This window comes from Oncorhynchus clarkii, chromosome 4 (genome assembly GCF_045791955.1).
Source record: "Oncorhynchus clarkii lewisi isolate Uvic-CL-2024 chromosome 4, UVic_Ocla_1.0, whole genome shotgun sequence".
Lineage (NCBI taxonomy): Eukaryota > Metazoa > Chordata > Actinopteri > Salmoniformes > Salmonidae > Oncorhynchus > Oncorhynchus clarkii.
Genome location: NC_092150.1, coordinates 20,168,239 through 20,196,223, shown reverse-complemented (window position 1 = coordinate 20,196,223; position 27,985 = coordinate 20,168,239). Strand labels below are relative to the sequence as shown.

At 45.0% G+C, this 27,985-nt stretch overlaps 2 protein-coding genes across 2 annotated transcripts in view; one reads left to right on the top strand and one right to left on the bottom strand.

The window, feature by feature from the left end:
• Positions 1-27,985, bottom strand: part of LOC139406573 (ral guanine nucleotide dissociation stimulator-like 1) — a 407,527-nt gene that overhangs the window by 337,596 nt on the left and 41,946 nt on the right. The gene's annotated exons all lie outside the window — the stretch shown is intronic.
• LOC139407612 (procollagen galactosyltransferase 2-like) lies at positions 5-27,985 on the top strand. Its single transcript, XM_071151441.1, has 12 exons — positions 5-307; positions 13,348-13,458; positions 13,587-13,704; positions 13,897-14,031; positions 14,493-14,697; positions 18,990-19,109; positions 20,287-20,360; positions 20,583-20,689; positions 20,850-20,982; positions 22,459-22,586; positions 22,715-22,921; positions 27,013-27,985. The coding sequence occupies exons 1-12, from the start codon at positions 57-59 to the stop codon at positions 27,290-27,292; spliced, it is 1,869 nt and encodes a 622-aa protein (XP_071007542.1). The 5' UTR covers positions 5-56; the 3' UTR covers positions 27,293-27,985.

Genomic DNA, 27,985 nt, shown 5'->3' with positions numbered 1-27,985 from the left:
GCTCACTCTCATACTCAGTCGCGGCGGAGCTCAGGTCGGAATAACGGTGCGGGCGAATGATGCTGGGAATGATGCCTGCGGTTGGAGCCGTGGGAGTCGGGCTGTTCTGCGCGCTACTTGTCGCCATCATGCCCGGTGGCATGTCAGACATAGCGACTCTGGTGCAGGACCCGGTCCGACCCGAATCGTCCCTGCTGAAGCCAAAAATCATGATCGCCATTCTGGCTCGCAACGCGGCGCACAGCCTGCCGCACTACCTGGGCTGCATCGACAGGCTAGACTACCCGAAGGAGCGGATCGCTATATGGTGAGAAACGCAACTAACTTCCTAATAACTTTATTTTGTCCAAATTGTCTTCAATACAGCACCAAATGACGTATAGATCCGGGCACCCGCCACTATTCCGGATTTGCAATTTATTAGGCTACAAAAAGTAGCCCAACATAAAGCTGTTTTTGCTGTAGGGTAATATAATAAGAACCTCATGTCCACGTAAAGAACAGAGATGCCGCTGTCAGCGTGAACGTGACCTGTTGCTGTGTTTTACAACGCGCTCTCCTTGCGTGTCTCCCGGGTTCCTAATTTCATGTTAGGATCAGATGAAAGGGTAGAGGATGTTAATGGTGGTGCTATTTTTCTTTACGCACACACTGCGGAAATCAGGGGTCCTAAAACAGCTTCCGGGGATGGGGGGCTCTACATTTTCCATAGGCAGTTAAAGTTTAAGGATCGTGATTGCAGTAATAAGGCCTGGCCAGCAGGCAGCCTGCCTGGAGATGCGAGAGAGTACGTAGACACCAGACACTGAGCGGCTCTGACAGCGGCACAGAAGGTGGGAGCTCAGCTAGCACACTAAGGAAGTCATGCGTAAAGTGCAGTGGAGAGAATGAGAAATGGAGCGATCTGGATGACTAGTCTACAGGGACAAAACAAGTCAGTACAGAAGCATGTGGAGACTGCCCAGATACCTCTTCTGTTGCACATGACAACGACACTTTTTGAGAGACTTGATATTGTATTAATGCATTTTCTCTGTTTCTGCCAGAATTGCTGTCATGCCCTGTGGGGTGCTTTTGTATTTTGTGTTCCACTCATCCTTTCAAACACTTGCTGTTGTTTGCAGCTTTATGTCTTTCTGCTTCTCAATGAGACCATGCACCTCCCAACACACACACACACACACACACTAGGTCTAGACCCACTAGGACCTCTTCCGCAAGAGTAAATGGCCAAATGACTGAGCCAACATGTTTATGTGGAGCCCTTTAACTAACAAAGAAAGGGGCCTAGACCCATCAATCCCACTTGTGGCATCCAGCACACAGCCACACACTGGATAGAGACAGTAGAATCAGACACTATGGAGCCTGTGGTTCTGTTTGGAGCAGGGCTCTGCTCAGTTGAGCCTGAAATGTGGTCTTATGCATCTGCCCCAGATTGAATCCTATAGAGGCATTTTGATTTTCCACAGGAAAGTAAAAGTTTGGATTCAGTACGTTTTACTGATAGTGTACTGTACCCGACTTAAACATCCACAGTGAAGTTCATCTGACTTTACATCTTCCATGACCTCATAAAGCAGATTCTACCATATTTACCACTGTACACCCTCTTTTCTACCTCTCTCTTTATCTCTCTTCTCCACTCCATAGCCTTCCTGAGAGTCAAAACAGTTTGCGTTTGACTGAGCACTAAGCAAAGTAATGTAGGGAGGGACGAAAAGTACCAGCGTAGCCTGAAGGTTGAACCAGCTGTGGAACATAATGTCCACATAGCACAGCCAGATGTATAGAAGCAGCAGACCCTATAGCAGGGTTCCCCAACTGGCGGCTCGCAGGCTGAAATTGGCCAGAGAGTGGTTTGATTTGGTCCCCCATGTCTTCTGAGCAAAAATGTTCATTGTTGGACACAAAAGACTGTAAAAACACAAGGAAACCAGCTCCAAGTGATTTTAATTTTGGAAATCTGTTCCCAAGAATTCAAACGCACAGTAGAGAGACTTGTGATCATTTACAAATGTAAGCAAGGTTTGAAATTATTATGTTTTAGTCAAATATTATATCTGTTTGAGCTCCTTGCGGTCAATTTGCAGTCTACAAAATATTTCAAATTATGTTCTGGCCGCCTGACGATCTACTCAAGAAAAATCGTCTCGCGGCTGAATCTAGTTGATGATCCCTGCTGTATAGGATATGTCTGCTGCTGCACTCTACTGTCTGTCTGGAAGCCTCCTCTGAGTCAGAACCGATAAGGTCTCAGTATAGATCTGCAAGCTCTGACTGCCAATGAGAAGTGTTTGGCAAAGAGACATTTATTGGGTGGCTGAGCAGCCTAAAGTAGACGTTCAGTGTTGATAATGACTATACCATAAAGAAGAGTTTTGTAAGTATGACAATCTGCCAGAGCTAGACTAGAAAATGAGTCAAAATGTTTCTCCCAAGCTTGCCTCAAATCTCACTGTTTCTAGGTGGTGTATTTCACTCGGTTCTTATATAAGAGAGGAAAATCCATGCTCACTGTTGCTGTGATCATTTAATTGTTTTGTAAGTGCATGAGCCAACAGCCTCCTCCCATCCTTTTATGACAGTATTGTAAATGTCATACAACACACAACAAATGTCAAATGTTGTCATTCTGTTTTACAAACTAGTGGAACCAGGTCCCCATGAGAATGTGTTTTCAAATGTTGAAATACATATGCATTGTATAAACAGCTGTAGTTATACAACTTCTATAAAGAGAGAGGTAGTGAAAAGCAACAGAAGTGGTAGAGTTACGGTTTGTGGCCAGCAGATTCAATTCTGCTAGCCACAGACCTGGTGCCAGTAGATTCAATTCTGCTGGCCACAGACCTGGTGCCAGTAGATTCAATTCTGCTGGCCACAGACCTGGTGCCAGTAGATTCAATTCTGCTGGCCACAGACCTGGTGCCAGTGGCTGATTAATGTGTGTGTGTGCTTGCATGTGTGCGTGTGTTTGTTCTGGGGCTGAAGGGTAGAGTTTGGACACTGCTCATCTTTCAATTCCCCCTGCTCTCCCCTGGGACAAGGAGGCTGTCACTGTTCAAGTGAGAAATAAAATGGGGGAAAGGTGTGTGTTAGTGTGTGTGTGTGTATTTAGGGGCACATGCAGGTTTCTTCTCTGTGATGGCTGGAGGAAGAGCAGTCTGTGTGTATGATAGAGAAAGAGTGGTTGGGATAACGCACTCTCCCCATAGAAGGCTTCAGTAGTCTGAAAATCAAATGGAGGTATCTGAGTCTGACAGAGACGACTAAGAGAGAGGTGAGAGAGTCTCTCACTGTGCTGCGAAATAATTCAGGGAATTAGGGGGAAAAGGGAGACAGGGGGCGGGGACGCAGGGTGGTCGGTAGGCTTGTGTTGAGAATTACCCTGTGGCACTGAGCAGGTTAGTGAGTGAAGCCACATTCCAGCCATGCTCAAACAGTGTACCCACCTCTCTCTCCCCCCACCTCCTTCCCCTGCCCTCAGGACAACACTAAGCTGGCCGCAGGCCAATGATTGGACAAGGGCCAGAACCCAGGCTCGTGATTGGTTGATATAATTTTTATTTTTTTATTTATCCATTATTTTACCAGGTAAGTTGACTGAGAACACATTCTCATTTACAGCAATGACCTGCGGAATAGTTACAGGGGAGAGGAGGGTGATGAATGAGCCAATTGTAAACTGGGGATTATTAGGTGACCGTGATGGTTTGAGGGCCAGATTGGGAATTTAGCCAGGACACAGGGGTTAACACCCCTACTCTTACGATAAGTGCCATGGGATCTTTAATGACCTCAGAGAGTCAGGACACCCGTTTAACGTCCCATCCGAAAGACGGCAAAGAGAATGTGACTCAGCCCTGTGATTGGTCCCCAGAGGTCATGACTCTGTGTTGTGACTGGAGTAGAAGGTTGAGCTCATCATTGGGGCAGTGTTCAGGAGTAACTCCCTAGCCTGGAGCTGAGTCTGTGGGCTATTTATGGGAAGTGCTTTTCCAGGTGGTGAAAGTGAACTGAAGAGAGATGATTTGTTGCTGTGTTTTGACTGTGACAACAGAATCTGTTTTCTGAACTTTGTTTGTGTGAAAAAACCGAATAAATAGATTCCATTGTCGTTTCTATACTCTCCATATTACATCTTTGATGATGATAATGGGATGCACAAACTATGAAGTCTGAACCACAACAGTGTCGTGTCTTTGGCTATGCCAGATTAAGTGATATGACATGCTATTCTATAAAATAATTTCTCCGTAATTACTATTACCTGATTGAGCTAATCATGTAAATTTAATTAACTAGAGAGTCGGGCACCACAAAATAATATTTATAGAGCTGTTATCTTCCGAATAAACTCTTAAAGACCTAGTAATATTTTACATCAATAGCAGTCAATATCAATCGTCACCTTAATTCAGTCTCATCTGAAAGTTGTAAGTTCTTAGTTATCTGCACAAACCCTGGCTAACAATTTGAATCAGCAATACAAAATTGGGTTTAATTATTTATTTACTAAATACCTAACTAATCACACAGAATTACACATACACATAATTAAATCATAACTTGATTACAAATTCCGTCATAAAGGAAAACATCCCTAGCGGGCGGAACAGATATGACAGCTTGTTACACAAAGAAGAGGGGCTGGGTTGAGTGAAGGAACGGGAAGACTGAGGAACAAAGGCGAAGCTGTGCTATCGTAAATACAGTATCTTATGCATTCTAAATTACCGCCCATTTGGAAAAGGAAAATGCAATAAATATTTACTCTGAGCTGCGCTTCAGCAGGTTGGTGGTAGATGGAAGGCCGTGTTGCCAAACCGAGTGTCCTTTGTCCTTTGAAGAATGTCTCTGGTGGTCAATTGGATACGTTGTAGTAACGTCGTTGTGTGGTAGACGGAATACTCTGTCTGTTCCTTCCTAACCTGCGTTTGCAGCTGCGGTTGCTAACTCAACGGCTAGGAGGTATCACTTCTGTAGTGAATAAGAGTTCAAAGTTCGTTCTGTAGTTATTATCTGAACCATTCTGACATAGGACCGTCGTCCTACATCCCGGAACAGGAAGTTCTATTGTCGTCAAGGCTTTATATAGGAAGGGAGAAAAGGGGTGTGTTTCATAGTTTACAACTTCTGTCTCTTCACGTGGGCAGGCCACTAAGTGAGCAGCCCTATCTTATGAAACCCGCACCTCACATTTTAGAAGCTAAAATCACATTTCATCCCATCACAAATAATTTCATTTTCAAACATTTAAGTTGAACAACAATTCCATGTGAATCCGATAACTCTGAGGTGTAGACTTTCCACTGTAGAGTTTATGTCATCTTATCATTGATGAGAATGTCTCAGATGACAACCGAACTGACATCATATTCATTAAGTACCACCGCATATGTTCAATTGTTCAGATTACCAGAATATAGTTAATTTCCCCCCACCTTCTGATGTTCCCAGAATCTCTATGTTAACCAAGGGTTTTGCAAATGTAACCTCAGTAGGGTAGAGAGAGGAAAAGGGGGGGAAGAGGTATTTATGACTGTCATAAACCTCCCCCCAGGCCAACATCATGACAACAGAAAAGTATTAACAACAACCATAATTTTTCAATGATACTGTATATGACTGAGAACACCATCTAAACCATGTGTGCCTCAGCTATTATGACAGACATCGTCAAGGACTCCAGTCACCCGAGCCACGGACTGTTCACTCTGTTACCATCTGGTCCTGGACCAAAAGGCTCTGAGAGAGCTTCTACCACCAGGCCATCAGACTGCTGACAAGCTAAACCTAGCTGTCTCCCTGCACTTTAGAGACAATTTACACCAGATAACCAATACATTATTACCGTAAAAATGATTTGTACTGACTACCCACACATACAAACACCCATAAACACACACACACACGCATACGCACTCTAAGAGCTCACATACACTCACACACAAAGTCAACTCTGCTATTGTAATATATACTATTGATTCCACTGCCCACATTATATTTGTAAATCCAGTTCATTATTGTAATGCACACTACCTCTTCTATTACTTCTAATACTTGCTATAATTGATTTTTGATGAATGTACTGCATTGTTGTGCTAGCTAGCGCATTAGCATTTCACTGCACCTTTTATACCTGCTGTAAACTGTGTGTGACAAATACATTTGATTAGATGTATATAATGTCGCTATCACAGGGAAATTCCAGTGGTTACCAACAACATTCTAAACTTTAAAGGACATGATGAGAGATGTGTCTGTATCTTATAGCTCCCACTGTCAGTTTTGATGGTGTGTTGTGTTACTGGCTCTGCTGCAGATCTGCTCTTTACGAGGCCGGGATCTCTATCTCTATTCCATATCTCCCAGTCCCATCCTTTGGTGGGGAGATAGGTAGCAGATCCACCTGTTACCAGGTGGATGTTCTTCAGAAGTTTAATGTTTTCAAAAAGTATAATGCCATTATAGTAAAAGATAAACCAGGAGCATTTTGGAGTTTTTGAAGTGCTGCCTACTCAAACACGACCCTTGCTTCCAAAAATCTCCCTTTCTACCGGATAACAATACTGGATCCAGAATTCCAACCACCAACTATTTCCCAATGGATGTCTTTTTAATCATGTCAGGAGGGGAGCCTTTGAGATTTTTGGTGGTATTTGTTTTAAAGAAAGGACAAGAGAAGATTTTGTGGGATTTGAAGCAGCCAATTTGGGCTCTGATTTCTCTCTCTCTCTTTCTTATTTTCCTTCTCTTGGTCTCTCTCTTTCTCTTCGTGGATTAGATCATATCGCTGGCACATGGCTGGTATGTGAGTGTGTGTTTGATTATCCTTAGTGCTCTGGCCCAGTTACAGTTTGTTGGGGTCTGCATGTGGTGGTGGTGCGGTGTGTATCTGTGTATTTCTACTAGCCTTGGGCCAGACTTGTGCTTAGTGAAGGCAGTAACTCAGTGACACAGGAACTCCATCACTCATACAACAGAGAGAAGAGTGTTAATACTCAGCCAGTGGTTTCTTCATAAAACCTGAGAGGAGATGGGACTATCCCCAGACCTGTGTCTGCCAGCAGAGAGAACAGCTCCATGTCCCCCGCCAGGAGTTGTGGCTGTACTCTGAACAGCCCTGGCCATGTGTCAGTGAATCCCCAGAGGAGAACTGAAACATATTACACATAGATCCTCACATAGATGGGCCTGTTGGCATGGAAGTGATTGTCTCTTGACCAGTAGTTCCAGAGGTGGTGTTGGATAAAATTGTGAATTCTTCTCCCTGCTGCCCGTCTATTCCAGCACATACTAGCAGGCCAACAATGGATCTGGCTAATGCTGAAACAGAATGGCATCCAGACAGGCAAAGCATTCCATTTCTCTTCAGAAAGACAGGAAAAGACTGAGAGAGAAAGAGAGGTGGGGAGGTGTGTTTCAGTTTAAGTGTTTTAAGGGGTGTTTTGTGTGTATGTGAGAGAGGGAGAGAGAGGGCGAGGGAGGTGGGGAAGCTGTGTAAACTGTTTTGAGGGATGTTACAAATTATTTATTCAGCAGTGGCCGGAAGGACTTCATGTTGTCACAGAGGAACTATACTTTTAGCCAAGTCAGTCTGTCTGTGTGTGTCATCACCCTGGCTTAACCACAGAGGCACTCTGTACTACCCCTGTTCACGTTCTCTTACTCTATATCCCTCCCTTTCTCCCTCTCTCTTTCCCTCCCTCGCCTTTCTCTCTGTCTTTCTCATTTTCCCTTACAAACTAAATGATTGTGATTGTATGTTTTTCTATCGCTGCATTTATCTAGACATCACAGAGTAGGAAATATTTGTTTTGCTGTCTGTGTATTTCATGTGAGTGAAAATGACATGTGAATTTGAACGTGATTTGGAGGTAGCATAGTGGTTAAGAGCATTGCTGGTTAGAATCCCTGAGCCGACGAGTTGAAAAATCTGTCAATGTGCCATTGAGCAAGGCTCCTCCTGTAAGACACTCTGTATAAGAGCGTCTGCTAAATGACCAACATTTATATTTTTGTGAAGGACGTATGTGAGGTAGGACAGAGGGCAAAAACACATGGATTTTCTGACTGATTATATTTGGAAGTTGTGTGGCCTGATTGAGAGTGTGTATGGGTAAGTCAAGGTAGGTCATGGTGTGGGAGGATGAGGTAAGATGGGGTGGTATATAGGCTCTTGGGGGAGGAGCTACACCTGGCTCATTCTGCCCTGTGTTGACGGTGAATGTTCTGAGGAATACGGCTAGGAGGTCTCAGTCACCCGCTCACCCCCCCTCCCCGACAGGCCAGCATGTATTGCTGCAGCGACGTCAGCCTGGGGGGAGGGGAGTTACTGCAGAATGCACACACACACATACAGTTGAAGTCGGAAGTTTACATACACCTTAGACAAATACATTTAAATTCAGTTTTTCACAATTCCTGACATTTAATCCTAGTAAAAATGTCCTGTTTTAGGTCAGTTAGGATCAACACTTTATTTTAAGAATGTGAAATAATAGTAGGGAGAATTATTTATTTCAGCTTTTATTTCTTTCATCACATTCAGAAGTTTACATGCACTCAATTCGTACTTTGTAGCATTGCCTTTACATTTTTAACTTGGGTCAAATGTTTCAGGTAGCCTTCCACAAGCTTCCCACAATAAGTTGGTTGAATTTTGGCCCATTCCCCCTGACACAGCTGGTGTAATTGAGTCAGGTTTGTAGGGCTCCTCCTCACAACATGACGCTGCCATCCCCACAACATGATGCTGCCACCCCCGTGCTTCACAGTTGGGATGGTATTCTTTGGCTTGCAAGCCTCCCCCTTTTTCCTCCAAACATAACAATGGTCGTTATGGCCAAACAGTTCTATTTTTGTTTCATCAGACCATAGGAAATTTCTCCAAGAATTGATGAATTGATCTTTGTCCCCATGTGCAAACCTTAGTCTGGCTTTTTTATGGTGATTTTGGAGCAGTGGCATCTCCCTTTTCTTAATTTAACTAGGCAAGTCTGTTAAGAACAAATTCTTATTTTCAATGACGGCCTAGGAACAGTGGGTTAACTGCTTTGTTCAGGGGCAGAACGACAGACCTTGTCAGCTCGGGGATTCGATCTTGCAACCTTTCGGTTACTAGTCCAACACTCTAACCACAACACTCTAACCTGCCGCCCCAGGTCCTGTTGATATAGGACTTGTTTTACTGTGAATATAGATACTTTTGTACCTGTTTCCTCCAGCATCTTCACAAGATCCTTTGCTGTTGTTCTGGGTTTGATTTGCACTTTTCGCACCATAGTACGTTCTTCTCTAGGAGACAGAACGCGTCTCCTTCCTGAGCGGTATGAAGGGCTGCATGGTCCCATGGTGTTAATACTTGCATACTATTGCTTGTACATATGAACGTGTTACCTTCAGGCGTTTTGGAAATTGCTCCCAAGGATGAACCAGACTTGTGGAGGTTTATCATTTTTTTCTGAGGTCTTGGCTGATTTATTTTAATTTTCCGATGATGTCAAGCAAAGAGGCACTGAGTTTGAAGGTAGGCCTTGAAATACATCCACAGGTACACCTCCAATTGAATCAAATGATGTCAATTAGCCTATCAGAAGCTTCTAAAGCCATTACATAATTTTCTGGAATTTTCCAAGCTGTTTAAAGGCACAGTCAACTTAGTGTATGTAAACTTCTGACCCACTGGAATTGTGATACAGTGAATTATAAGTGAAATAATCTGTCTGTAAACAATTGTTGGAAAAAGTACTTGTGTCATGCACAAGGTAGATGTCCTAACCAACTTTCCAAAACTATAGTTTGTTAACAAGACATTTGTGGAGTGGTTGAAAAAGAGTTTTAATGACTCCAACCTAAGTGTATGTAAACTTCCGACTTCAACTGTAGGTAAAGTGATTTAAGTCTGTTAACACTAGATACGGTAAAAGGGAATGTCCAATGCCGATACGTTGGAAGGATTTTAGGCCTCGTAACTTTCACTTGAGTGTTTGTTCAGTGTTTTTGGGCCAGGTGTAACCCTTCTGTCCCCTGACCCCTCCCATTGATCTTGCTCAATGTCAGCTCATCACACCCCCTCCTCACTGATGAAAGGCATAGCCAGTCCAGGTGGGACTGATAGATCGAGGAGAGAGGGATAGAGAGAGAAAGAGATGGCAAGAGTGTGTAGGTGAAACCTAATAGCATGTGGTGTCCAGATGAGGATCATAAAGAGAGAAAGTAGAGCTGCAGCGCTCCAGGACTGAAAATAATAAGCCATAGAGTTACTGTAAACCTCAAAGAGGGCAGAGCGGAGGAACAAAGGGACGGATGAGGGAAAGAGGGAGGGAGGAAGACTGGATAAGTGTCCAGTCTAACCCCCCAGAGCCTGGATTGTCAAACACCTTCAAAATGAGCTGACATTTTAACACGCTCTCTCACACATACAGAACACAAACACACATGAACAGAAGTGCTAAAACACACGTTCTGATGCTATGTACACCTATGAATGTACAGATTAAAAAAATTAAATTATACAGTATCCCACAAGCACATTTTCCCATTCGCACATCATTGGCATTGAATTTCAGGCTTGGCAGCAGTGCCTGTGAGTGTGGTTAGGGGGATGTGGGGGTGACCAGGGACTCAAGCTGCTGCTCTGTACCCTCCTTGGTTGATTCAGCCCTGGGGAGAGGAAATTGAGAAGCCTGGAAAGGATAGATCCTGACGGAAACAGGAAATGCATGTGTGGAATAGGAGATGGAGAGAGGAGATGGAATGATGAAGTCACCTAAATAAATGAAAGAAGAGACACAAAGGTGAAAGATAGAACACCTGTGCCTGCCTGTCCTCTGCCTGTCCTCTGCCAGTGCAGGCCCATAGAATCCACACACGTGCACACACACATCACACACCAACTGTTATCTTACATAAGGCAAAATGAGATGCTGCTTCCGTAATAGAAAATATCATAGTGTATTTCTAATACAGAGCTGTGTGTTATGGCTGAAAGGGGCTGATCTAGTGAAGAATGACGTACAGTCAGAAACCTTCAACTGCTAAAATGCTTGAATAGGCTCCTTCTGGAATTGTGGGCAGATTTGAAAACGTTAACATTTTAGTGGGGAATGTGGAAACCTAACCGTATTGTCACCTGTTTGTTTTGTCTGTGTTCTAATGAGCATGGTGAGACATTTACTAAATAGGTTTTAGTTAGTATGAGATACAATCCATCTAACATATGTGTCTCTGTGACCTCACTGACTTGTATAAGGATGGCAAGGGAACAAAGGTATGAGATGCAAACGCATGCTCCTGCACGCATACATGCACACACACGCGTCCTCATACAGAACGTATGGAGATTCTTCTGTTTCTGAGCTTCTCACAGATCCACCCTATTCAAATCCTAGCCCAGAGCTAATTTGAAACGGACAGGTACATCTATTTCCTCCAGCAATATGTAATTTCATGGTTGAAAAAGACATGTCAAAGAGAGTGTGCACATCCATTCATTACCTCCACTAAAGGTGTTTTACCCAGTGACAGAGACCAGTTGTCAGAAGAGGGACTCATCCTTTACAGCACGTGTCAAACTCATTCCACAGAGGGCCGAGTCTCTGCGGGTTTTCGCTCCTCTCTTCTACTTGATTGATGAACTAAGGTCACTGATGAGCAAATAACTCCCCTCACCTGGTTGTCTAAGTCTTAAAGTTTAACACCCCTGCTATACAGTTTACGTCCACATACGTCCACATACGTCCACACACACACACACACACACACACACACACACACACACACACACACACACACACACACACACACACACACACACACACACACACACACACACACACACACACACACACACACAGGGTTGTTATTAACCCCAGGATTACCCCTGTGGTCCTTTAGGCAGTAAGGCCTACATTCTCTCTCCAGCTGGACTGACTATGTCTGTCTGGAGATCTGTTAGTGTCTGGGTGTTAATACCAAGTCACCTGTCTGTCTGGAGATCTGTTAGTGTCTGGGTGTTAATACCAAGTCAACTGTCTGTCTGGAGGTCTGTTAGTGTCTGGGTGTTAATACCAAGTCAACTGTCTGTCTGGAGATCTGTTAGTGTCTGGGTGTTAATACCAAGTCACCTGTCTGTCTGGAGGTCTGTTAGTGTCTGGGTGTTAATACCAAGTCAACTGTCTGTCTGGAGATCTGTTAGTGTCTGGGTGTTAATACCAAGTCAACTGTCTGTCTGGAGGTCTGTTAGTGTCTGGGTGTTAATACCAAGTCAACTGTCTGTCTGGAGATCTGTTAGTGTCTGGGTGTTAATACCAAGTCAACTGTCTGTCTGGAGGTCTGTTAGTGTCTGGGTGTTAATACCAAGTCAACTGTCTGTCTGGAGGTCTGTTAGTGTCTGGGTGTTAATACCAAGTCAACTGTCTGTGCCAAAAGATCTCTCTCTGGACAGGGTTTCTGTGTGTCTTACAGTTGTCAATACTGTTATCTCTGAGCTCAGTGTGTGTGATGAATTGTGTCTACAGTGTTATCTCATGGTGAACAGTGTTAGCAGCGGTTTTGTAAAATGGGTGTTTATACACTGCTATCTCTGGTTTGTCTGCACTCTAACTTAGGGTGAGAGTTTGTCTGGAGAGGTTACAGCCAGGAATATTACAGAAAGCAGTGGAAAACTCCAGTTTGTGTTTGTGTGTGTGTGCTTGCCATAAGTGACACAGCATCCTCTCTACAGACACTGGCCTCTCTCTCTCTCTCTCTCTCTCTCTCTCTCTCTCTCTCTCTCTCTCTCTCTCTCTCTCTCTCTCTCTCTCCGTCTCTCTCTCTCTATTGACCCTTTCCTCCATTAAGCACATATTAGATGCAGAGAGAGAGAGAGAGAGTACTGTAGTTATCATCTCAAGGCCTTAGGCTATTACTGTCAGGCTACGACTCTGTAGAAGTGAGAGCGTGATAGCATGGGGTGAGAAAGGAAGGGTGAGTGTGTGACAGAGTTAGGGTAGGTGTGTGTGTGTGTGTGTGTGTGAGGACAGGGAACACGGTGTGCAGACAGTGGCAGCAGTGTGAGGACAGGATAGAGTTGTCCTAGCTGCGGTGCTGTACTGTATGCTCTGGCCTGTTTGTTGGTTGCTCCTTTTACTCTCCTGACTCACATAGGACACTGCGTGTCTGTGTGTGTTCATGTTTTGATCCTACACACACAGGATCAGCTGCAGCTATGTTTCCGTGTTGCTGTTACCGTGTCGACACATTATCTTAATGCGTTATGTAGAAAGTTAGTGCTTAAATCTTTTGTTCCTGTCATGTGCGTTGTGTTGATATAGTGTCCCTTGTCATATTGTGTCTCAGGGCAGCGACAGACCACAGTGTGGACAACAGCACAGCCATGCTGAGGGAGTGGCTGAAGCAGGCCCAGGACCAGTACCACTATGTGGAGTGGAGACCCATGGAGCAGCCCAAGTAAGTCTGACCACGCCCCCCAGTGTCTGACTCCGCCCCCGCCTCTGACCACGCCCCCCAGTGTCTGACCTCATTAAGGCATGGTGAATATCAGGTACTGATCGTAAAGCTTTTTGTCCTGTCCTCAGGTCCTATACTGATGAGTGGGGGCCCAAGCACTGGCCTCCGTCCCGCTTCAACCATGTGATGAAGCTGAGGCAGGCTGCTCTGAAGGCAGCACGGGAACGCTGGGCAGATTATATACTGGTGAGACAGATAATATTATACCTGTGAGATTACGTGTGACTTTAGTTCATGGTATAATTGTCTGTGAATGATGATGCCTGCTTTCTCTCCGTCTCTGGTTGTCTTAGATTGTATGCTTGCAATACTACATGTTTGTTAAATTACTTTCTGTGAGATTATACATTATTCTGTTGTCTTTCTCTGTGTGTCTAGTTTGCAGACAGTGATAACCTGATGACCAACCCCAGGATCCTGAACCTACTCATGGCTGAGAATCTGACTCTGGTGGCTCCCATGCTGGAGTCTCGCTCTCTCTACTCCAACTTCTGGTGTGGCATCACTCCCCAGGTAAATAACCTGCAATAGCCATGTAGCCCCACATAGACCTCACTCCTCTTTATGTGCCCTCTCTCTCCGTCAGCAAGCAAGTGAATGTTATGACCATTTGGTCTCTGTTCTTCACAAAGCTTCCACACCTCTTAAAGTGATGCTCTAGAACTTTTGTATAATTTCAGCCAGTTGTTTTGAAAGTGCTGCTCATGAGCCAAAACGGGTGCCCGTTTTTTGTGCACTGTCATTTGTGTACTCCGTCATTCATATCGTGGGATATGTTACGTCCTGCAATTATTGTATTTTTTTTGCAATTCTTATGTTACGAATCTTATTTGTACAATATTTTACGAATTTGTTGTGCTTAAGATCCCGGACTGCATCGTTAAGACCAATTCTCTATCTATATTTCCCGTCCCCCTCTCTCACCCGCTCTCTTTTCAACCCTGTCTCTCCATCTCTTTATCTCTGTCTCCCAGGGTTACTATAAGCGTACTCCAGACTACCAGCCAATCAGGGAGTGGAAGCGTCTGGGTTGCTTCGCCGTACCCATGGTGCACTCTACCTTCCTGTTAGACCTGAGGCGTGACGCCAGTCGGGAGCTGGCCTTCTACCCCCCTCACCCTGACTACAGCTGGGCCTTCGATGACATCATGGTATTCTCCTTCTCCGCCCGACAGGCAGGTCAGAGTTTAACTCCCTCCCACCCCCCACCATGTGTGGTCACCATGATCCTGTCCAGACACAACACCCTAGTTCATGTTGTTGTAAAAACATAGCCCCGAGTACAACACACCCCACCCACTTACCAACTGTGTATACAGTCATGTTCAGAAACAACCCCTAGTCCCAACACAGTGAAATCAAAGTCCTTATGGCTCCACCTAGCCTTCCATTCAGGCCCAGGGGGTCATTTATTTAGTCTTTATTTAACTAGGCAAGTCAGTTAAGATCAAATTCTTATTTACAATGACAGCCTACCAGGGAACATTAGGTTAACTGCCTTGTTCAGGGACAGAACAACAGATTTTTTTCCTTGTCAGTTCGGGGATTTGATCCGGCAACCGTTCGGTTACTGGACCAACACTCTAACCACTAGGCTACCTGCCTTCCCAAATGTAAGAATCTTATGCCATATTATTTTACACCTATCCGATTGCTTCAGATCTGCAAATACTAAAGGGAAAGGGGCTAGGGGAGAGCAAGGGTAGTTCTCTGTGTTTTAATAGTTCTGAGGGTACTTCTGTGTCTTGTGTTGAAGACATGTTTTACAATAGAACCCATCATGTGTTTAATGGAGGGAGACAAGGCAGGCTGGGTAATTGACACCAGATTTGTGACTTTCGGACTTCACTGATTGTGGGGGATTATTTGATGTGGCTTGTGATCGGTAGGGCACAAACAGAACTAGTAAACACATAACTATTAAATACATAACACAAATTCACAAACACTTACATACACACAATAATACACACAGCCATTTTCCTCAGCAATCTACACACAATACCTCATAATGACAAAGCAAAACAGGTTTTTAGATTTTTTTTTGCAATGTTATTAAAAATAAAAAACAGAAATAACTTATTTACATCGGTATTCAGACCCTTTGCTATGAGACTCGAAATTGAGCTCAGGTGCATCCTGTTTCCATTGATCATACTTGAGATGTTTCTACAACTTGATTGGAGTCCACCTGTGGTAAATTCAATTGATTGGACATGATTTGGAAAGGCACACACCTGTCTATACAAGGTCCCACAATTGACAGTGCATGTCATAGCAAAAACCAAGCCATGAGGTCGAAGGAATTGTCCGTAGAGCTCTGAGACAGGATTGTGTCGAGGCACAGATCTGGGGAAGGGTACCAAAAATGTCTGCTACATTGAAGGTCCACAAGAACACAGTGGCCTCCATCATTCTAAAATGGAAGAAGTTTGGAACCACCAAGACTCTTCCTAGAGCTGGCCGCTCGGCCAAACTGAGCAATCTGGGGAGAAGGGCCTTGGTCAGGGAGGTGACCAAGAACCCGAAGGTCACTCTGACAGAGCTCCAGAGTTCCTCTGTGGAGAAGGGAGAATCTTCCAGAAGGACAATCATTTCTGCAGCACTCCACCAATCAGGCCTTTATGGTAGAGTGGCCAGACGGAAGCCAGTCCTCAGTAAAAGGCACATGACAGCCTGCTTGCAGTTTGCCAAATGGCACCTAAAGACTCTCAGACCATGAGAAACAAGGTTTTCTGGTCTGATGAAACCAAGATTGAACTATTTGACCTGAATGCCAGGCTGGAGGAAACCTGGCACAGGTGAAGCATGGTGGTGGCATCATCATGCTGTGAGGATGTTTATCAGAGGCAGGGACTGAGAGACTAGTCAGGATTGAGGCAAAGATGAATGTAGCAAAGTACAGAGAGATCCTTGATGAAAACCTGCTCCAGAGAGCTCAGGACCTCAGACTGGGGCGAAGGTTCACCTTCCAACAGGACAACGATCCTAAGCACACAGCCAAGACAACGCATGAGTTGCTTCTGGATAAGTTTCTGAATGTCCTTGAGTGGCCCAGCCAGATCCCAGACTTGAACCAGATCAAACATCTCTGGAGAGACCTGAAAACAGCTGTGAAGTGACGCTCCCCATCCAACCTGACAGAGCTTGAGAGGATCTGCAGAGAAAAATGGGAGCAACTCCCCAAATACAGGTGTGCCAAGCTTGTAGCGTCATACCCGAGAAGACTCGAGACTGTTATCACTGCCAAAGGTGCTTCAACAAAGCACTTTACTGAGTAAAGGGATTGAACACCATAGTACCCTCCAAGCTCGTCATCAAGCTCGAGACCCTGGGTCTCGACCCCGCCCTGTGCAACTGGGCACTGGACTTCCTGACGGGCCGCCCCCAGGTGGTGAGGGTAGGCAACAACATCTCCTCCCCGCTGATCCTCAAAACTGGGGCCCCACAAGGGTGCGTTCTGAGCCCTCTCCTGTACTCCCTGTTCACCCACGACTGCGTGGCCACGCACGCCTCCAACTCAATCATCAAGTTTGCGGACGACACAACAGTGGTAGGCTTGATTACCAACAACGACGAGACGGCCTACAGGGAGGAGGTGAGGGCCCTCGGAGTGTGGTGTCAGGAAAATAACCTCACACTCAACGTCAACAAAACTAAGGAGATGATTGTGGACTTCAGGAAACAGCAGAGGGAACACCCCCCTATCCACATCGATGGAACAGTAGTGGAGAGGGTAGCAAGTTTTAAGTTCCTCGGCATACACATCACAGACAAACTGAATTGGTCCACTCACACAGACAGCATTGTGAAGAAGGCGCAGCAGCGCCTCTTCAACCTCAGGAGGCTGAAGAAATTCGGCTTGTCACCAAAAGCACTCACAAACTTCTACAGATGCACAATCGAGAGCATCCTGGCGGGCTGTATCACCGCCTGGTACGGCAACTGCTCCGCCCTCAACCGTAAGGCTCTCCAGAGGGTAGTGAGGTCTGCACAACGCATCACCGGGGGCAAACTACCTGCCCTCCAGGACACCTACACCACCCGATGTCACAGGAAGGCCATAAAGATCATCAAGGACATCAACCACCCGAGCCACTGCCTGTTCACCCCGCTATCATCCAGAAGGCGAGGTCAGTACAGGTGCATCAAAGCTGGGACCGAGAGACTGAAAAACAGCTTCTATCTCAAGGCTATCAGACTGTTAAACAGCCACCACTAACATTGAGTGGCTGCTGCCAACACACTGACACTGACTCAACTCCAGCCACTTTAATAATGGGAATTGATGGGAAATGATGTAAATATATCACTAGCCACTTTAAACAATGCTTATATAATGTTACTTACCCTACATTATTCATCTCATAGGCATACGTATATACTGTACTCTATATCATCGACTGTATCCTTATGTAATACATGTATCACTAGCCACTTTAACTATGCCACTTTGTTTACATACTCATCTCATATGTATATACTGTACTCGATACAATCTACTGTATCTGCCTATGCTGCTCTGTACCATCACTCATTCATATATCCTTATGTACATATTCTTTATCCCCTCACACTGTGTACAAGACAGTAGTTTTGGAATTGTTAGTTAGATTACTTGTTGGTTATTACTGCATTGTCGGAACTAGAAGCACAAGCATTTCGCTACACTCGCATTAACATCTGCTAACCATGTGTATGTGACAAATAAAATTTGATTTGATTTGATTTGATTCCTTATGTAAATGGAATTGTTCAGTTTTTTATGTTTAATAAATTAGCAAAAATGTCTAAAAACCTGGTTTCACTTTGTAATTATGGAGTATTGTGTGTAGATTAATGAGGGAAAAAGTTAGAATAAGGTTGTAATGTAACAAAATGTGGAAAAAGTCAAGGGTTCTGAATACTTTCTGAAGGCACTGTACAATCATGTTACAGGGTTTTTGGTTGTAGTAGTATTTCTTTCCAGATATCCAGATGTGTCAGTGTGTTTTGGATTTACTCTGTGTTACTGTGTGTTGACAGATGTCCAGATGTATGTGTGTATCAGTGTGTTTTAGATGTACCCTGTGTTGCTGTGTGTTGACAGATGTCCAGGTGTATGTGTGTATCAGTGTGTTTTGGATTTACTCTGTGTGAATGTGTGTTGACAGATGTCCAGGTGTATGTGTGTATCAGTGTGTTTTGGATTTACTCTGTGTTACTGTGTGTTGACAGATGTCCAGGTGTATGTGTGTATCAGTGTGTTTTGGATTTACTCTGTGTGACTGTGTGTTGACAGATGTCCAGGTGTATGTGTGTATCAGTGTGTTTTGGATTTACTCTGTGTGAATGTGTGTTGACAGATGTCCAGGTGTATGTGTGTCAGTGTGTTTTAGATGTACTCTGTGTTACTGTGTGTTGACAGATGTCCAGGTGTATGTGTGTATCAGTGTGTTTTAGATTTACTCTGTGTTACTGTGTGTTGACAGATGTCCAGATGTATGTGTGTAACAGAGAACACTATGGCTTCCTGCCGGTTCCTCTGAAGGCCTCACAGAATGTTGACGAGGAGAAGGAGAGCTTCACACACACTATCGCTGAGGCCATGAGTAAGCACACACACACACACACACACACACACACACACACACACACACACACACACACACACTACTTTCTAAATAAAAATAAACGCCTCTTTTACTTTGTCAGATTTCTAACTCTCCTTCAAAAGGATCCTTCATCTCTGTTTTCTCCCATTTTAATTTAGCCTCTTCTCTAACAACACACAAAACCTATCCTTAAGCCTGAACTTATCCCTTAACCTAAAGCCTGTTGCAGTGCCTTACTAGCTCTCTATTTCTCTCTCTTTTTCCTTCCTCCTTCTCACCCTCCCACAGTTTTCTCTCTGCTTATGGGAATGGGAAATAAGCCTGTGTGACCCTAGAGGAAATACTCTCTCTGATTCCACGCTGCTGTATTAACTCTAACTCTGACTCCTCTGTCTGTATTAACTCTAACTCTGACACCATCTGTCTGTATTAACTCTAACTCTGACACCCTCTGTCTGTATTAACTCTAACTCTGACTCCTTTGTATGTATTAACTCCAACTCTGACTCCTCTGTCTGTATTAACCCCAACTCTGACTCCTCTGTCTGTATTAACTCAGTATTAACCCTGTATTAATTCCAACTCTGACTCCTCTGTCTGTATTAACTCCAACTCTGACTCCTCTGTCTGCATTTACTCAGTATTAACCCTGTATTAACTCCAACTCTGACTCCTCTGTATGTATTAACCCAAACTCGGACTCCTCTGTCTGTATTAACTCTGACTCTGACTCCTCTGTATGTATTAACTCCAACTCTGATTCCTCTGTCTGTATTAACTCCAACTCTGACTCCTCTGTCTATATTAACTCCAACTCTGACTCCTCTGTCTGTAACTCCAACTCTGACTCCTCTGTCTGTATTAACTCTGACTCCTCTGTATATATTAACCCAAACTCTGACTCCTCTGTCTGTATTAACTCCAACTCTGACTCCTCTGTCTGCATTTACTCCAACTCTGACTCCTCTGTCTGCATTTACTCCAACTCTGACTCCTCTGTCTGTATTAACTCCAACTCTGACTCCTTTGTCTGCATTTACTCAGTATTAACCCTGTAGACTCCAACTCTGACTCTTCTGTCTGTATTAACTCCAACCCTGACTCCTCTGTCTGCATTTACTCAGTATTAACCCTGTATTAACTCTAACTCTGACTCCTCTTAATGTGTTAACAGTTGACCACAACATAGCGCCCTCAGAGTACTTGTACAATCCCCAGATGCCGCAGGACAAGATGGGCTTTGATGAGGTACAGTAAGACACTGGCCCAGACTGTTTAGAGGAATTGGTTTATATTGTGAGTTTCTCCGTCTTTCTTTGATGTGACATTCATTTCTTCCCCTCCCTTTCCTGCTCTTCCTTACATCTGTTTCCTTCCTCCACTACCCCATGTCTATCCCCCTACTTCCTACTCTGCCTTCCTACTGATTGCTCCCTCCCTGTCTCTGCCCCCTCCCTCCCTCCGTCTCAGATCTTCCTGATCAATCTGAAACGTCGTCTGGACAGGAGACAGAGAATGTTGAGCACCATGACCTCTCTGGGTCTGCAGGCCACCCTTACTGACGCAGTGGATGGCAAGTAGGTCTCACCCATACACATACACAGGACTGCACAGCTGCATGGGACACTATGGTTTACATTAGTTCTCTGTTCATCGATCCCAATCCCTCACTTCCTCTCTCTCTCTCTCTCGCTCACTCTCTCGCTCTCTCTCTTTTTCCTTCCCCCTCTCTCTCAGGGCTCTGAACACTTCTCAACTGCAGGCGTTGGGTATAGAGATGATTCCAGGTTATCAGGACCCATACTCTGGCCGTGTTCTAACCAGAGGAGAGATAGGCTGCTTCCTCAGCCACCACTCCACCTGGGTACAGGTGCGCTCAACTAACCTCACTAAATCAAATCAAATATTATTACTCACATACACAGTTTATAGCAGGTATAAAAGGTGTATCAGCTCCCTCAACATTGTAGTACTATAATCAATATCCATAATAGACATATAAAAATTAACAAATAGTAGTAGCCTGAAATGTACACAAGAGGATCTGCAGCGTAGATAATGAATGTGTCAAGAATGACTCGATTTACAAATAGAATGTGGGTAGTGTGTTGGTCGCGCAGTTGAACAAATGATATATAATAGAACAGCTGCATTGATTGTGTGTGTGGGAGTCTGTGTTCTTGTGTGTTTGTTTATGGGTGGTTGTGTGTGTGCTTGTGTGTAAGGGTTGGATGTGTGGAGAGTCAGAGAAATTTGTCTCTAAGGTGTAGTAGGCCTGTGCAGGGAGACAGCTACACTACCGTTCAAAAGTTTTGGGTCACTTAGAAACTTCCTTGTTTCTAAGTGACCACGTGGAATAGCCTTCATTTCTCAGAACAAGAATACACTGACAAGTTGCAGAAGAAAAATCTTTGTTTCTTGACATTTTGAACCTGTAATCCAACCCACAAATGCTGATGCTCCAGATACTCAACTAGTCTAAAGAAGGCCAGTTTTACTGCTTCTTTAATCGGAACAACAGTTTTCAACTGTGCTAACATAATTGCAAAAGGGTTTTCTAATGATCAATTAGCCTTTTAAAATGATAAACTTGGATTAGCTAACACAACGTGCCATTGGAACACAGGAATGGGCCTCTGTACGCCTATGTAGATAGATATTCCATAAAAAATCTTCCGTTTCCAGCTACAATAGTCATTTACAACATTAACAATGTCTACACCGTATTATTGATCAATTTGATGTTATTTTAGAGGACAAAAAAGTGCTTTTCTTTCAAAAACAATGACGTTTCTGAGTGACCTCAAACTTTTGAACAGTAGTATAGGTTTAGCTGTTCAGCAGTCTGATGGCCTGGTGGTACAAGCTGTCTCGGAGCCTGTTGGACCGAGACCCAATGTTCTGATACTGCTTGCCAGATGGTAACAGAGTGAACAGTCCATGGCTCGGGACTGGAGCCCGTGACAATCTTATGAGCCTTGCTCAAACACTGCCTGGTGTAGATGTCCTGGAGGGCTGGGAGCTCGCCCCCAGTGATGTATTGGGCCGTCCACACCACCCTCTGTAGAGCCTTGCGGTTGAAGGCAGTGCAGTTATCATACCAGGCAGTGATGCAGCCGGTGCAAATGCTCTCGATGGTGCAGCTGTAGAACTTGAGAATTGAGGGCCCATGAGGCGCTGTTGCGCCCTCTTCACCACAGTATCGCTATGATTGGTCCATGTCAGGTCCTCTGTGAAGAGGCACTTGAAGCGTTTGACCCTATCCATTGCAGCCTGTCGATGCCAATAGTGGTTGTGTGCTATTGCATATTTGTGACTCCAGGCCTATTCTCTGTGCTGTTGTCAGTTGGTGGAGCGTGGTCTTTCCAAGGTGCTGGTGTTGGAGGATGATGTGAGGTTTGAGCCCAGATTTAAGAGGCGAATGATGACCATCATGGAGGAAGTAGAGAAGGCCCAGCTGGACTGGGATCTCATGTAAGAACGATGTCTACAAGTAGCATTGTTATAATGTGTTATTATTAATTGTGAGCTTATGTATAATGAATTGAATCACCCTCCCTCCCTCCCTCTGTCTCTCTCTCCCTCCCTCTGTTCTCATACAGCTATGTGGGGCGTAAGCGTATGCAAGTGCGTCAGCCGGAGCGTTCAGTGGAAGGGGTTAATAACCTGGTGGAGGCGGACTACTCGTATTGGACGCTGGGCTATGCTCTGTCAGCGCAGGGTGCCAGGAAGCTGCTGGCTGCTCAGGCCTTCAGCAAGATGCTACCTGTTGATGAGTTCCTCCCCGTCATGTTCAACAAACACCCCAAGTAAGGGACTGGCTGTCTGCACTGTGGCTGACACAGACAGGGCGACAGACGGGGAGGAGAGAAAAATGTGCAGTTTTATTTTACCTTAGGGTGGAGGCAAATGTTTGCAATTTTTAATATGATCAATGGGCCCCACCCCAGTCGGTAAATCAAGCACACTTTCTACAAGTTTAGATAGTCTAGCAGCCAGCTAACTGACCAATCTTTTATTTTATTTTTTGCTGACATGGGCTAATTAAGTGACTGCTGACGCATAACCAAATTTAGAAATTGCACCATGTGTATTCTATTATTCTAACTCTCAACAGTAAGTTGAGACCTCGACTGAGTTTTTAATTTATGTTTTTATTTTTGGTCCGTGGGTCCATCCCTGATATAGGCTCTGTGGTATGGTGAGTGGTGTTCCTTATTGGTGTTTCAGAGTTACTTTAAAAAAAAAATATTTTTATTTATTTAACCTTTAACCTTTATTTAACCAGGTAGGCCAGTTGAGAACAAGGTCTCATTTACAACTGCGACCTGGCCAAGATAAAGAAAAGCATGCAACAAAAACAACAACACAGAGTTACACATATACAAACGTACAGTAAATAACACAATAGAAAAATCTATGTACAGTGTGTGCAAATGCATTAACACTGGAGTGATAGATGTGCAGATGATGATGTGCAAGTAGAGATATTGGGGGCAAAAGAGCAAGAAGATAAATAACAGTATGGGGATGAGGTAGTTGGGTGTTGTATTTACAGATTGGCTATGTACAGGTACATTGATCAGTAAGCTGCTCTAACAGCTGATGCTTAAAGTTAGTGAGGAAGTTCTAGGTCTCCATTTTCAGTGGTTTTTGCAATTCCTTCCAGTCATTGGCAGCAGAATACTGGAAGGAAAGGCGGCCAAAGAAAGTTTTGGCTTTGGGGATGACCAGTGAAATATACCTGCTGGAGTGCGTGCTACGGGTAGGTGTTGCTATGGTGACCAGTGAGCTGAGATAAGGCGGGGCTTTACCTAGCAAAGACTTATAGATGACCTGGAGCCAGTGGGTTTGGCGACGGATATGTAGTGAGGGCCAGCCAACGAGAGCATACAGGTCTCAGTGGTGGGTAGTGTATGGGGCTTTGGTGACAAAAAGGATGGCACGGTGATAGACTACATCCAGTTTGCTGAGTAGAGTGTTGGAGGCTATTTTGTAAATGACATCCCCAAAGTCAAGGATCGGTAGGATAGTCAGTTTTATGAGGGTATGTTTGGCATACTTGTTGAGAAATAGGAAGCTGATTCTAGATTTAATTTTGTATTGGAGATGCTTAATGTGAGTCTGGAAGGAGAGTTTACAGTCTAGCCAGACACCTAGGTATTTGTAGTTGTCCACATATTCTAAGTCAGAACCGTCCAGAGTAGTGTTGCTAGTCGGGCGGGCGGGTGCGGGCAACAATCGGTTGAAGAGCATGTATTTAGTTTTAAAAGTAGTTGGAGGCCACGTGAGCATTTAAAAGCAGTTGGAGGCCACGGAAGGAGTGTTGTAGGACATTGAAGCTCATTTGGAGGTTTGTTAACACAGTGTCCAAAGAAGGACCAGATGTATACAGAATGATGTCGTCTGTGTAAAGGTGGATCTGAGAATTACCAGCAGCAAGAGCGACATCATTGATATATACAGAGAAAAGAGTCGGCCCGAGAATTGAACCCTGTGGCACCCCCATAGAGACTGCCAGAGGTCCGGACAACAGGCCCTCCGATTTGACACACAACTCTATCTGAGAAGTAGTTGGTGAACCAGGCGAGGCAGTCATTTGAGAAACCAAGGCTGTTGAGTCTGGCGATAAGAATGCAGTGATTGACAGAGTCGACAGCCTTGGCCAGGTCGATGAAGACGGCTGCACAGTACTGTCTTTTATCGATGGCGGTTATGATATCGTTTAGGACCTAGAGCGTGGCTGAGGTGCATCCATGACCAGTTCGGAAACCAGATTGCATAGTGGAGAAGGTACGGTGGGATTCGAAATGGTTGGTGATCTGTTTGTTAACTTGGCTTTCAAAGATTTTAGAAAGGCAGGGTAGGATAGATAAAGGTCTATAACAGTTTGGGTCTAGAGTGTCTCCCCCTTTGAAAAGGGGGATGACCGCGGCAGCTTTCCAATCTTTGGGGATCTCAGACGATACGAAAGAGAGGTTGAACAGGCTAGTAATAGGGGTTGCAACAATTTTAGCAGATAATTTTAGAAAGAGAGGGTCCAGATTGTCTAGCCCAGCTCATTTGTAGAGATCCATATTTTGCAGCTCTTTCAGAACATCAGCTGTTTGGATTTGGGTGAAGGAGAAGCGGATGGGGCTTGGGCAAGTTGCTGCAGGGAGTGCAGAACTGTTGGGCAGAGTAGGGGTAGCCACGTGGAGAACATGGCCAGCCGTAGAAAAATGCTTTTCGAAATGATCGATTATCATAGATTTATCAGTGGTGACAGTGTTTCCTAGCCTCAGTGCAATGGGCAGCTGGGAGGAGGTGATCTTATTCTCCATGTACTTTACAGTGTCCCAAAACTTTTTGGAATTAGTACTACAGGATGCAAATTTCTGTTTGAAAAAACTAGCCTTAGCTTTCCTAACTGACTGCGTATATTGGTTCCTGACTTCCCTGAAAAGTTCCATATCGCGGGGGCTATTCGATGCTAATGTAGAACGCAACAGGATGTTTTTGTGCTGGTCAAGGGCAGTCACGCCTGGGGTGAACCAAGGGCTATATCTATTCTTAGTTCTACATATTTGAATGGGGCATGCTTATTTAAGATGGTGTGCGAAGCACTTTTAAAGAGCAACCAGGCATCCTCTCCCTCACGCATTCTCTTCAACCCATTTCCCTCACTCCATCTCACTCTCTGGCACTTTTCTTTTCTCTCCCTCTCTTTTTCTCTTCACCTCTGTCTCCCCCTCTCTCTCTCCTGTACAGAGTGAGTCCTTGATACACAGGCCAGGGATTGTTCCCAGGGATAAATGGGTACTCTCTGTCTCTGCACCCTGCCCTCTGCCTCTCCTTGCTCCCCTGCCCATTTTCTCTCCCTCCCTCCCTTGCTTTGCCTCCCTTTCTCTCTCATCTCTCTCCCCTACCCCACTCTGCCCCCCCTCTCTCTCCCTCACTCTCCCCTACCCCTCTTTGCCCTTTCCCCTCTGTTCTCCCCTCTCTCTCTCTCTTTCCCTCGCTCTGCCTCTCGGAGGAATGTGGGTCCGGAATGTTTCTTCCTGCTGCTGGTGAGAGGGACAGGATTCCCATTGATCCAGAGCTCAGTATGAGGGTGGGGTGTAGATGTGTGTGTATTGCTATATAAATATGCAGGAGTGAGTGAGTGTATGTATATGGGTGTGTATCTGTGTGTGCGCATGCGTGCTTCTGTGAATTAGTTTGTATGCGTGTGTGCTTCAAAGTGCGTGTGTGCATGTCTGTGTGTGTGAGAGTATAAATCACTACAAAAATACAGACGAGAGAGAGAGAGAGAGAGAGAGAGAGAGAGAGAGAGAGAGAGAGAGAGAGAGAGAGAGAGAGAGAGAGAGAGAGAGAGAGAGAGAGAGAGAGAGAAGTAGGTTAGGGATGCCCTGCAGTCTCTCCTCTGCCAACTCTGAGAGGATCTAACCCTCAGACTAAGTCCTGCCTCTCAGGGTTCAATTCCCTGGGAAGTAATAAAGGCATCAGGTTACTCTCTTTGCGCTGGCACTGTCTAAACGGCTGCAGGGGGGCTGACCTTTACCAGCTGACCTCTGGCTGACGGGGCCTGACTGATTGAAGCTGATGTGTCTCGCTCCTCTTCCCTCTCTGCACCTCTCTGGCTCCGCCATAGTGGCAGGGTAGAGTGCTCTCTGATTGTGTGTTTCTGACCTCTCTGTGATGCAATCTCTCACCATGCTTAACTTTGACCAAGTGGTGCTGATTCTGCAGGGCTGAATTACCATACATTACCCTCTCCTTTCTGTACACCTCTATCATTTTGAATGGTGCACAAAATGCACTTTGTGGACAGTTTACTATGTCCTCCTCTCTCTCTCCCTTAGTGTGTGATTCTCTTTGATGACGTGTCATATAACCCTCTTCCCCTTCTCTCCATCAGTTCTGACTTCATGTCTCACTTTGAGCCTCGGGATCTGAAGGCCTTCTCCGTGGAACCCCTCCTCCTCTACCCCACCCACTACACGGGCGAGCCAGGCTACGTCAGCGACACAGAGACCTCCACCATCTGGGACGACGAGGCCACCGCAACCGACTGGGACCGCCAGCACCAGCATGCCAGGAAGACAGAACAGCAAGGCCGCATCCACACCGTGGCCCAGAACAGTGTGACGGGAGACTCACCTCCACCCGCTGCCCGCTCCACACGAGACGAACTCTGAGGAAGAAGAGATAGACTTGTTTACACACAGACATACACATAGATTTACACACACACACCTGGACGGACACACACTGCACAGGCATGTGCACTGCACACACACACTCACACTCAAAGACCCAACCAACTGGATACACACTAAACTGCTCCGCTCGGTGCTCTTTCTCATTGGCTATCTGCTGGCTAAAAGCATAACAGCAGGCTGAGATGCGAATCCCATTGGCTGCCTGGTGAGGGGCGGAGTGGTCTGTGCACTGAGGAATAGGAAGTGGGCTTCAGGCCCAGGACCCCAGCTTAATTTATTCCCCATCCACTCTACATGACACATACACACACACACCTTGAAGAGATGCAGAGAGGGACTGGGCTGAAAAACCACACCATGCTGGGACTATATGAGAGAGACTGGGACAAACCGGGACTCTGCAACATGTGGAAGACAGATATTGCTGTTGGCAGTGCAGAGATACAATTTACAAATAAATCTTTTTTTATTGTTAAAAAGGATTAATATTGTAATTTAAAAATAACAGATGTGGTTTATGGTCAGGAATAAAGTTATCTTACAGCTGTCTGAAAACGTGTTATGTGTGTGTATGTGTGTGCATGCAGGCTGGAGACTGACATACTGTACCCAGGAGTACTGTCAATTCCAATGATGTCACTGTCACTCACAGACACACCACATGCATGT

Excerpts from the sequence above, each read along its gene's own strand:
- LOC139407612 (XM_071151441.1), top strand. The coding sequence starts at position 57 with ATGATGCTGGGAATGATGCCTGCGGTTGGAGCCGTGGGAGTCGGGCTG. Across the intron at positions 14,698-18,989 it reads CTTCTCCGCCCGACAGGCAG|ATGTCCAGATGTATGTGTGT; the intron begins GTCAGAGTTTAA and ends GTGTGTTGACAG. Across the intron at positions 20,690-20,849 it reads ACTGACGCAGTGGATGGCAA|GGCTCTGAACACTTCTCAAC; the intron begins GTAGGTCTCACC and ends CCTCTCTCTCAG.